The sequence below is a fragment of the Lepidochelys olivacea genome (assembly GCF_965140295.1).
Source record: "Lepidochelys olivacea isolate rLepOli2 genome assembly, chromosome: 11".
In the NCBI taxonomy this organism is placed as follows: domain Eukaryota; kingdom Metazoa; phylum Chordata; order Testudines; family Cheloniidae; genus Lepidochelys; species Lepidochelys olivacea.
Genome location: NC_140421.1, coordinates 9,772,286 through 9,784,462, shown reverse-complemented (window position 1 = coordinate 9,784,462; position 12,177 = coordinate 9,772,286). Strand labels below are relative to the sequence as shown.

The 12,177-nt window shown below is 46.6% G+C and overlaps 1 protein-coding gene across 4 annotated transcripts in view; it reads left to right on the top strand.

Annotated features, from left to right (window-relative positions):
- The window catches only part of LOC311528186 (intersectin-2-like), a 91,298-nt gene extending 82,007 nt beyond the window's left edge, over window positions 1-9,291 (top strand). For 3 of the 4 annotated variants that reach the window (XM_084642889.1, XM_084642887.1, XM_084642888.1), the window contains 3 exons: window positions 35-657; window positions 5,119-5,264; window positions 6,704-9,291. In XM_084642889.1, coding sequence (XP_084499015.1) covers window positions 35-657; window positions 5,119-5,264; window positions 6,704-7,499 — 1,565 coding nt within the window. In that variant the 3' untranslated portion in view covers window positions 7,500-9,291. The remainder of the gene's footprint in view (window positions 1-34; window positions 658-5,118; window positions 5,265-6,703) is intronic. The other variant, XM_084642890.1, reaches the window with a different exon arrangement.
- Window positions 9,292-12,177: the final 2,886 nt, after the last annotated feature.

The following is a 12,177-nucleotide window of genomic DNA, read 5'->3' as shown; positions in this document are numbered from 1 at the left end:
TCCTGAGCTTCGTTCGTGTCTGTGCTTTGCTCAGGTCCGGTGGTGGCTAAAGCCAACATCCCCTACGGCTGCAGCTTTGACGAGAACACCCATTCCCTGCGCAGCTCCCTGCGATCCAAGCACCGCTGGAGCAATGTCAGCAGCCTGAGCGCGGACAGCGGCATTGTTGGCATAACCGACGAAAGGGACGATGCCGAGGCCGGTGGCGCGACCAGAACCAGATCGGCGGAGGTGGAGAGGGCGGATAGCGGCATCGGCCAAGCATTGGCCAGGAAGTGGAAAAACAGGGCCTCTGAAACACTGACTTCTTTGCAGGCCTGGGAGGCACACCGGCCCTGCACAGACTGCGGTGAGAGAGATTTCCCAGTGGAGACAGAAGCACAGAACGAGAGCAAGAGAAGAGCCAACCTGTGTGCGAAGTGCCAGAAGCGCAGGACGGAGCGAAAGGAGTCGATCCTGGAGTTCGTCCACACAGAAGCCAGCTACGGCGAAGACCTGCGGATCATCAGGGAGGAGTTCTACCTCCCGATGCAGTCGGCTGGGCTGCTGACGCGGGAACAGCTGCTCGTGGTGTTCAGCAATATCCAGGAGCTGATTGACCTCAATGAAAATTTTCTGGAGTATCTCCAAGAAGAAATTGACCAGGCCTTTGATCAGGTACAGTCCCTGCACTCAGCTGTGCTTTCTGTCCATAGCAGCAGTGGCTGGGTCAGTCATAGGGTCACATCATCGCACTAATTGAGAGGCAGCATTGTCTAATGGTTAGGGCAGGGGGGCTGAGAATAGGGCTCATGGGTTCTGTTTCCCAGTTCTCAGCCTCTTACCCATCAGCACTCTGTCCAAAAGTCTCTCTCCCTTAGCTTTTTCTCAGGGTCATGCTACAAGTGCTTCTCTGGGGCTTCCTTGATGCCTCCTCTGGCTGCTTCTGTGGTGGTTCTCCTGCTTCTCTTTCTCACGCACACAACTCCATCAAAGGGTACCAAACCTCCTGCTTTTGCATCCGTCCCCCAGTCAAACCCCTCCACCCACATAGCTCAGATTCCCGACCAGCCTTGCACGGTGGCCTGTGTTTTGCGCGGTGGCTTCTGCTTTTTCAGTTGTCTATTCCATCAAGGAGCTGAATTGCTTCTTACATTTATCCTGAATGAAGGGCAGCTGATACACCAACCAGCTTCAGTGAGGTTTCACCTAACCATCCACATAACATTACCTTGTAAACAGGCAGCAACCTCAAATGGCGAGAACAGTCACTTTGGAAGTAGCATGAGATACAAAAATTATATCAGAGAATGGGGCCACCAGGAGTGCAGCCAGCCGTGGGAGGATCACCCAGGCGTAGGAGGACCCTCCAGAGCTGGCATAACGTGCGTAGGTCCCACAATGTCCAACTCCAATCAAACCACTCCCACTATGGTATGAAGCCCCAATGTGTAGACAGCTGGCAATAATCCATGAGCATGGAAGTCAGCTGGAGCACAGGACCAGTGTTCAGGGGGTCAATATGTTACGTGCTTTGGCAAGGTGTCTCAAATGAAAAAAATGAAACCTTTGTAAAACCACATCATGTTTGAAAACCAAAACAACTTTCTGACCAACTAAAGGCTGGCTCCAGTGGGGTCCCGCAGCCAGTGTCACTTGGCCAGCCAAATTCAAGATGGGGCAGAGCTGAGTAAATGAGTCTGGGATCAGAAAGGACAAAAGGGACATTTGAAAGTGTGGTTCTGCGCTCAAAGGGGACAGTAAAACTGACATCATGGGGCACCATCTTTATTGTCTCTCGATCACAGGTGCTCAGTTTACACGTAAAAAGACGTTCCTTGTAAATTGTCAGCTCTGCAAACTCAGCCTTGGATTGGGGAGTCAAAGTGGGATTTTTTCTTCTCATACACCATCACCAATCAAGATTCTTCAAGATAGATTATACTTTTATCTATGCATGTGTGACCCCATTAGTAGAGCTGATGGAAAACAGAATTTCTGTCCTGCGGAAAAATACTCCATTTCAATTCCAATCATTTGACATTTTTTCCACTGGAAATTTCCTGCAAAACATTTTGACTGTTACAAAACACCATTTTCCAGTGGAAAACTGTCCATGACACATATTTTGACCAGCTCTATCCATTAGCCACACAGAGAAACTGATCAGAATTTGTTACACAGAGTTGTTGATTCACCAGAAGGAACAGACTCCAGCTCATACGCCCTTAGCCATGTTGGCCCTGCCGGGCTAACAGTAAAAACCACTAATAAAGTTGCGGATATGATACCAAAATCCCAGGAGAAGATCTGTTAAGTCAGAAGGTGCCATTTTTACATAGTAATTTTTCAACAGAGAACCCCACTTGAAACCAACCGGGCCAGATTCTGATCAGTTACACAATTGCAAATCTGGAATACCAAAAACTGTGGAGTTAACCCCAGATTTACATCAGTGTAACAGAGTCAAAGCTAGCCCTGTGATATGCCAAATTCCCCTTTTAGCCTGGCTGCCGGGGGCTTTCAGCAAACATTGCTTACAGCTGAGGACATTTTGTAAAAACAGTTTGCCGGTCACCTTTAATGTGCAGCATTGTATGACAACCATCTCATCTGACTATAACCCACAGCATTACACAATGCAAGCACGACCACATGGCTGCAGGGGTACTTTCCCAAGATACCCATCCCACTGATAGAGATTCTGTGGCAGGGCAAACCATAAGCCTAGGCCAGCAGGGGTGTACAGGTGACAAGCTCAGACTTCCCACTTTCTTTGAAGGGAACACAATCCATTAGCTGCAATATCAGTTCAAGCCAGAAGTTTTTGTACTTTGAGAAACACACACACAGCAGACCATGCCACATGCATATCTTTAATTGCAATGACCTTGACAACACAGCAGTCCTGGCATCAGCTTCCTAGTGTCTTCCACAGGAAGGACAGATGTATGCCAAGGTCAGAATTGCCCTTCAACAATTTCTGGAGCAGATGAACACTGAAAGCAGCTGTTGTTTGTTTTGCTGGTCCCTCTCCCTCTGACTGCCTCTGTCTTCCTTGTCTGCAGCCCTCTTTGCAACCACAATGTATTCCTGCACTAAAAGGCTACAGAATTATTACATTTCTAATGGTAGCACCAGAGCACTAACTCCAGGCTTCTTGCTACACAACCCCCTAAGCAAAGCCAGTGGCCTTACCTGGCACCATATTTTTATTATGTAGCTTACTCTACTACACGCATGGAAAGAAAACAGGAATTTACCGTGAAATTTATTTTTACAAAGCATCACAGAGTCCTGTCTGGTCCAGAGGGGAGCCATTAAAAGCACCCTGGTGCACCAGCCTGCCCTGATAGCTCAGAACAAAGGCAAGGCAATCCCTAATCTGTAGCTGAATTACCCTTCACTTCTGTCCATTTTGTCTCGAACGCTGCCTGTGTCATGTACGAGCCCTGGCGTCAGGCCGCCCTGGCAATTCTTTGTGGCAGACCGGCCGGCAGTAGTAGCTCTGGATCACTCCGCTGGGGAGAACGCTCAGAGCCTAGCTTTTGCGGTCTAAGCCAGTGGTGGCAGGAGAGGGTGCTTTGCACAGCTCCGCAGTAACCCCTGTTGCATTGATGGCCCTACATGCTGAAGACCCTGTTTGTCCACAGACCAGTGCAGTCATGCAAGCTTGCCTTCACCATCCCCACACACCGCCGCACCCTGACCTGCAGGGGTGTAATCCATATTGGCCAGCCAATTCCATCATTGGTCTCCACTGGCGCTGACCTGTTTAAGTGATACACTGGGGAGGAGACCAAGATCAGCTCTTCATTTTCTATAGGTCACCTAGCCGCTTTCAGATGGGGACTGTGTTCACTTGAGCTGCATTCGAGCCAGCCACATAGAGGGGGAAAGTTCCCATGACAGAACAGGGAGCAATAGTCTCAAGTTGCAGTGGGGGAGGTCTCGGATGGATATATCTTCTATGATTCTATGTTCCACTGCCAACCCTGGAAACAGACAGGTTGCCCTAAGACAGGGGCTCTAGAAGGAGCCCTGAATGGAGACTCTTCAGCCAGGAAAGGATAACTGTGGCACAGAGCATAAAGGGGAATAGAGTGAGGGGAATCCCTTCACCAGGAGAGGATTGGGCAAGTTTCCAAGAAATATGGGGATGAGTTCCCTTGCAGGTAGATTTGGACCTCTAGCGAGTTCATTAACAGGTTTCAGGATTTCATGACATGCCTGCCCTTGGGAGGGGGGATCCCAGCTAGATGGGAGGGGGCTCCTGATGGGCCACTGCCCTGGCAAAAAAAAATCCATTAAGCTGACAAATTCTGGCAAGTCCAAAGAACCTAACAAGCAGCCTGACAGTTCTGCAGGCTGCTCTCTATCACCTACATTGAAGGTGCTGTCAGCAGTAATTGGAGGAAAGCAGTTCAGCCCAGGGAGCAACATCAGAGTATGGGATTTAGGAGATCAGAGTGCTATTCTCAGCTCTGCCACGGACAGGCTGTGTGATCTTTGGTGAGTTACTTAGGCCCAGATCTGCAAAGGTAGTTTGGTGCCTAACTCCCATTGACATCAATGGGAGTTAGGAGTCTAAATGCCTTTGAATATCTGGGCCTTAGCCTTTGCAGCTCAGTTTCCCTATCTCTGAAAACAGGGACATTAATCCCCATTTGTAAAGCACATTGAGATCCTTGAATGAAAAAGTGGGAAAGATGGTTTAGATTACATTAGCTCCTTGCTGGCTCAAACAATCAACTTCGCCTCCTTTCATTCACAGGGCAAAGCCCTGTGGTCAGGCAGAGTCCCATGAAGGCAATGTAGTCCTGTCATTGAGTTCAGCGAGTACAGATCAGGCTGGATTTGGGCCTGAGTGCACTGATGTGAAGTTAGGGCGGGGGGGTCCTGAGGTTCAAACTTCAGTGAGCTGAGCTCCTTTGAAAATCTGGTCCACAGACTCTTTTCATGCTGACGCTACCAGGCTTAGTGCGTACTACCCTGAACACAGTGGGATTGCTTAGCGTAGTAAGTGCTCTGCCCAGCAGGAAGCATTCCCAGGATTGGGCTCGTGGCTTGGGATCACCCCAGATGAGCCCCCGTCTCTCCTCGACTGACGGCAGTGGCTACCGGGTTGTGTGTTTGCAGGATGATGAGGACCTGATGACCGTGTGCATTGGCGAGATCTTTCTGGAGTTTGTCAATATGCTGCCGGCCTTTCAGACCTACTGTCTTCAGCAGTCCTCTTCAGTGAACATGCTCAATGCCCTGGAGAAGGAGAAAGAGCTACTCAGGTAAGATTGGCTGAGTGTGTCTGTCATGGGCTACAGGGACCGGAGAGATCCAGAACAGCACCAACCCTGGAGCCTGGAAACTGAAGCCATCTATGCAGGACAGGGGAAGTTCAGGCTTCCCAAGGTGTGTCAATCGTGGCCTGATGGGATCCCCTCTAGGAGTGAGAGGGTAATTCACCCTCCTTAGTCAATTAGGTCTGGCCTTTCTGCTGAGGTAGCCCACACAGATTTTGTGATACCAATACTTATCCACTCAGAACTGGACTGAGACCCACCAAACTCATTTCATACGGGTCATCAAACAGTCCACAGATGAGAACAGCTCTCAGTCACTGCTGACTTGTGCCAGATATTCCACTGGAAAAGTGAATTCCCCAGTGGGAGGCAGTATGGCCTCGTATGCAGATCATGGGCTTTGGAATCAGGAGCCCTGGATTCTATTCCCAGGTCTGCTGCTGGGTGACCTTGAGTAAGTCACTTCACTGCTCTGTGCCTCGGATTCCCCATCTGTAAAATGGGGATAATGATACTGACCTCCTTTGCAAAGTGTTTTGAGATCTACTGATGAACATCACTGTGTAAGAGCTAGGTATTAGTAGTATAGGGTCCTGTATACCTAATCCTGCCTCAGCAATGCAGGGTGATGGTCTAGATGGTCTCTTGAGGTCCTTCCAGCCCTGCATTTCTGTAATTATTATCTGATGTAAATTGGTGCCACTGTATGGAACCCAGTGAGGCTAGACCAGTTCACTCCAGCTGAGGATTTGGCCCTAAACACTTTAAAATCTTTTGGTGGAGAACTGTTATAAAGGGATGTGATCCATCCCATAATGTGGTATATTCCTCTGGTGCTGGTAACAAGCCTGATCTTAGGAAATGTCGAGCACCTGAAGCCAGTGAAAGCCAATGGGAATCACAAGTGTTCAGCTCCTTTCAGCATCACACCTTTTGTAATGCCCAGTCGGCTAGGGGCAATCCAGACTATTAGTCAGGTGTGCGCGGGTGTTTGGAGCAATCTGTATTGGAGGCAGTCTAGGGCAAAGGTCAGAGTTCTTGGAGGGGTCAGTATCTGGAAGATCCTGGCAAGGGGCCGGATCAATGGGTTGAGGAAGGGCGAGGTGGCAAGGCAGAGTCGGGTGAAGCAGTGGTCTGTTGCTCAGAAAGCTTCCTCTTCCTCTTGGGGCCTTTATGTAGTCAGGGTACCCAATGAGAGTGCTGACTGATCATCCAATCGGGCCTGGGTGTGCTGCTGTGGGCTTGTAGGCCTTTAGCACTTCGGCTGTCAGACTGGGCTGGTGGTTCGCACAGTAGCTAAGGATGCCGCCTAAGGAGCTGGGATCAATACCAGCATCCTGAAACCCCTTCGTTTGCATTTTATTTTCATTGTCTGCTAGCAGAATAACCAACCCTGAGTTTATTCCCTTTTTAAATCCCCACAGAATATTCCTCAACGTTTCCCAGAACGACAACACGGTGCTTCGGCGCATGAATCTAAGATCCTTCCTGATGGCCCCCTTGCAGAGAGTCACCAAGTACCCGCTTCTACTCAGCAGGATCATCAAAGCCACCATTGAGTACCACCCGGATCATGGCAGCCTGCGGGAAGCTAAGAGCCGCATCGAGTCCCACCTGGAGCACATCAACATGAAAACCAAGCAGGAGGGGAATTCGTGGACCCTGCGCTCCTTCCGCCAAGACAGCAAGAAGAACAGGGAAGTCATCAACATTGAGATGAGGGAAACTGCCATCAAAACCGTGGGCTGGCTGCGGGAGGAGACACGCTTTGTGATGGAAGGGCTCCTGCAGCTCGCCCAGCCGCCCGATGGCCAGTGGGTGAAGAAGGGCAGCAAGACCTTGAAATTTCAGAACATACAGGTGCTGCTCATGGTCAACATAAAGCGAGTGTCTGAGTCTAGCCTCGAGGCTACAGAGCTGGGACCCGTGAAAGATGCAGTCCTGGTGTTGATCAGGGACAAGAACAATGGGAAGTTCAGTTTGCTCAGGGAGCCCCTGAGGCTGAGTAACTGCGTCGTCTCTGCAGACCCCGACTGCAGTGATACTTTTGAACTCATGGAGATCAGGCGGGAGGCGTTCGTGTTCCGGGATGGCGACAGGGCACGGACTCACCACTGGTTCCGGCAGATCAGGAGGTACTCGAGGGAGCTGGGCTCCTGGAAGAAGCGGCGGAACGCTCTGCCCAACATCATGATAAGCACATCCTATAACAGGTCGTGAAATCGAGGGAGAGATTCCTGTTGGAAAAGACTGGGCTAAGCCAGTGAGACCTGCACAGAACCATCACTAGACTCAATGGGTTGAATTCAGCACTGGTGTAACTCCATCAACAACTGTGCAGTGACACCAGGAATGAGTCTGGCCCAACGAGGATGATAATTTACTCGCAGTGTTGCAACCAGCTGTTGCACCCTCACCTTGGATTTCAGCAGGAAGGACTTACATGCTATTTGTGACTCACTTACCTATTATGATTAGGCTTCTTATGAGGAGCAGGTCTCTGGAAAGAAAATAATGAGCTTCAGTTGTTAATATTGCACTGAGGGCTAATGGTGCCAGGTGCTCGATATTACACGGCTGTGCTGAAGAGCTGATCTTGATCGTGAGTGAGGTGTCATTGTTGCACATATTCCATCAGCGTTAAATAAAGCCAAGGTCAAAGCTAGGTGCAGTATTACCAAACGAAGGAGGAAGTTTGGACAGGATAAGTCTCTAGTTTTACTGGTTTCCACCCTCTCTCCCAAGAAATATATTTCATTATCTGATTCCTGGTAAGTTCAATGAAATATGTTGCTGGAGCGGGGGTGGCGGGAGGGAATCAATCGCTCATCTTTAAACCAAACAAAGTAGATGCAGATTTGCTCAGTTTTAATCAGCGTTGTATGCATGTAATAAACCCAAAAAGCAGAAGACATTTACACAGCTCTCTCTCCCCCCAAAATACCTGTAGAACACTGTGGAAGGGCAATATCCCCTACATTTAAAATCATCAGGTTTTTTACTGACTTAAAGACATGCCAGAAGACTGGAAAATAATGATACGTTTGAAATATTTCAGAACTGTGGGTCTGTGAATAAGGGTCTGTTACCACTTCTAGTGAACTTTAAAGTTTGTGATTATTTAAAGATGTAATCTAGTGCATTTCAAAAGTTTAAAAAAGAAACAGTTTACATTGTACTGTAGTTTAACAACATAAAATGTTTTAATTATGTTTCAATGACTCTAGATGGGTGTTTTGTTTATTTTTGGGACCACTTGTTTTCTAGGTTTAGAATTTCGTTGATTGCAGATGGCATGAAGGTAAACAAAAAGAGTCCACCTGGGTTTATGGGAAACGTAGTTTGTGTAGCACACACCATCTTCTGGGCTCAGTAGCCACGTTCCCCTGATCCTTACGAGATAACCTGACATCAGTGTAGACTCTGACACTGGGGAAGGACTATTTTAGATTGATTCTGACTAATAGGGAGGAACTGATTGAGAATATGAAGGTGAAAGGCAGCTTTGGTGAAACTGACCACAAAATGATAGAGTTTGTAATTCTAAGGAAAGGAAAGAGAGATCAGCAAAATAAAGAAATGGACATAAAAAAAGCAGATTTCCTCAAACTCAGAGAATTGATAGGAAGGGTTGGAAGGATCTCTAAAGGAAAAAGGAGTTCAGGACAGCTGGCAGTTTCTAAAAGAGACAGTATTAAAGGCGCAACTGCCAACTATCCCAATGTGGAGGAAAGAGAGGAAGAATAGTTAAGACAGTAACATGGCTCCATCAGGAACTCTTTAATGACCTGTAAATCAAAAAAGAATCATACAAAAAGTGGAAATGAGGACAAATTGCTAAGGAGGAGTATAAAAGAATAGCGCATGCTTGTAGGGACAAAATGAAAAAGGCTAAGGCACAAAATGGATTACACCTAGCAAGGAACATAAAAGGCAAAGAGGTTCAATAAACACATTAGAAGTAAGAGAAAGATGAAGGTAAGCGTAGGTCCATTAGTTAATGGGGAAGGAGACCAAATAAAGGACGACCCAGAGAAAGAAAGCTGAAATGTGTATTGCTTTTTTTGCTTCAGTTGTCAATAAAAATGTTAATTGTAACCAGATGATTAACACAATTAAAATAAACAACAAGGAAGAAGGATCTCAGGGTAGAATAGGGAAAAGAACAGACTAAAGAATATTTAGATAAGATAGATGTATTCAAGTTGGCAGAGCCTGATGAAATTCACCTTAGAGTATTAAGGAACTGAAGCAATCTCTGAACCATTAGCGATTATCTTTGAGCACTCATGGATGACAGATGAAACCTCATAGGATTAGAGAACAGCAAACATAGCACCTATCTTTTAAAAGGGGGGAAAAGAAGGACACAGTGAATTATAGACCAGTCAGCCTAACTTCAATACCTGGAAAGATACTGGACAAATTATTAAACAATCAATTTGTTCAAACCTGGAGGATAATAGGGTGATAAATAATAGCCAACATGGATTTGTCAAGAACAAATCTTACCAGACCAATCTAATTTCCTTCTTTGGCCTACTGGGTAGGGGGAATGTAATATATCTGGACTTTAGTAAGGCTTTGACACTGTCCCATGTGACATGCTCAAAAGCAACTGGGGAAACGTGGTGTAGATGAAATTACAATACGGTAGGTGTGCAACTGTTTGAAAAACTGTATTCAGAGGATCATCAACAACGGTTCACTGTCAAACTGGGAGGATGTATCTAGTAGGACCCTGCAGCAGTCTGTCCTGGTACTATTCAATATTGTCATTAGCGACTTAAATAATGGAGCGGAGTGTATGTTATAAAGTGTGTGGATGACATCTAGCTGGGAGGGGTTGCAAGCACTTTGAACACATCCAACAAGATATTTCTGTTACTCCATCCAAGAAGGTCCATGCCCAAGAAAATACACTTGTGTATTTATCCTTTGATCAATTATGTAAATATATATGCAGATTAAGGTAGTCCTCAAGGTCCTGAGAAGTTGCTAGTGCAGCCTTCAGTCTTACAAAGTCTGGTTACTGTGGAGCTAAAGGATTCTGCAGAATCAGTGATTATCCGGCTCTGAGGATTTCTACAGCAGTTACTTTGCACCCTGAAAACTGATCCAGAGAGCAACAGCTGAAATATTTGTCTACAGGACAGTATCCTCTGTTGACCCACACACATTGCTCTGAGTTACCTGTGCCCTCCAAGAATTGCTTTCACGGTTCATTTTGTTTGGTGGGGGGATTTGCTGAGACCTCCTCACACATGACAAACATGCCCCAGGATAGGCGGGCACATCTTCCATTTTCAGTGCTTCTTATTCACTTGTGGTCCCAATGGAGCTCTGCTGGTACCTACGATAGAGCAGATACGTTTTCTCCATTCTTTCCTCACCCCAACTATTAAGCTTTAAAGTTTCTTGTTTTAGTGCTGTTATTAATTTCATATTAAGAAAGATACAATTGCATTAGACAGTCCTATAAAGAAAAAATGATCTAGGGAACATAGCTCCTAGTAGCATTAATACCCGCTTTATAATTGACAAGATAGCTCTTCTCTAACCCTGAGTTTCCATATATTCTGCAATCAGGTTGGCTTGGTTTTGAGGTGATAGAAGGTAGAATGTTTCCAGATGACAGGATCGTGATTTCCAGTAATTCATTAAAAACCCAAGGCTATGCTCTGGGACCCTCTGCTCTTTTGCCACTATGGGACAAAGCTTTAGATGCTGATAGCACTGAAGGTGGCTTCAGCTCCTATGACGATTGTGCACATACCTCTCATTTTAAGTGTGAGAGGCTCGCCCTGGATTCTGGCCTTGCAGATGACAATGGTATCCGCACATGAGTGCCTGTGGCCCTGGAAATGCCAGTGCCCCCTTCTTCACTGAGACGAGTCAGTGCAATAGTTTCTTTGAGTCAGGGCTGCAACGTGAACGGAAAGGCCCTGGCTGTAGAACAGAATTTGCTAGCGTCCTACTCTCAAACACCATCCTTAACTCCCTACCTTCTCATTTTGCAGAAAAGATGATTTGCATCTCGCTCCTTCAGGTGGAAAGCAGCAGGGAACAGACTGAACCGGTGCTGCTGGATGCAAATCATAATATTGTGACGACTGGTATTGGGCAGAATGCCCCTTTCTCCTCTTCAGTGGTAGCCTGACCCTTTCCATTATTCAAAGTTCAGATAGGAAATAATCTGTATGTTCGCAAAGGCACAGACAAAATGTTTGGTGAATCACTAGGTAGTTTTCTTTAATGTGGTTTCTTGATGGGAGTGTTTTTTTTAAAATAAACTTGCAGCCTGAGCTCACCATGTGCTGGTTAAAGATTTTTCTGAAGTGCCACGTACCTACAATAGATCCACAACTCAATCAGTCTGAAACTGTCAGACCACATACACAGGAGAAAGCAATAGGATGCTGGCAAGTTCATTTTCTCTCCAGTGAAGGAAATGGTTAGACTCTTCCTTCACTTCATTGCCTGGCAGTTCTCTTAAGAAAAGACATGAGTTTAGTGATCCTAATAGCTCCCTGCTGCCCAATACTTTATTTCACTATAAACAAATCTAACAGCTTTGGCTTCCACTGCTGGAAAAAGCTCTAGATCCTGTAAAGCTTTAAAAGTTTTTCTGATCTGATCATTTTGCTCCACAGCAAACTGGAAATCAAACCCAACAGGGATGGTGTCCCTAGCCTCTGTATGGCAGAAGCTGGGAATGGGCAACAGGGGATGGATCACTTGCTGATTACCTGTTCTGTTCATGCCCTCTGAAGCACCTGGCACTGGCCACTGTCGGAAGACAGGATACTGGACCATTGGCTGACCCAGTATGGCTGTTCTTATATTCTTAACAGTGGCTGTTTGAATAACTGGGTGTCTTTAAAGTGAGGTGTCTCAG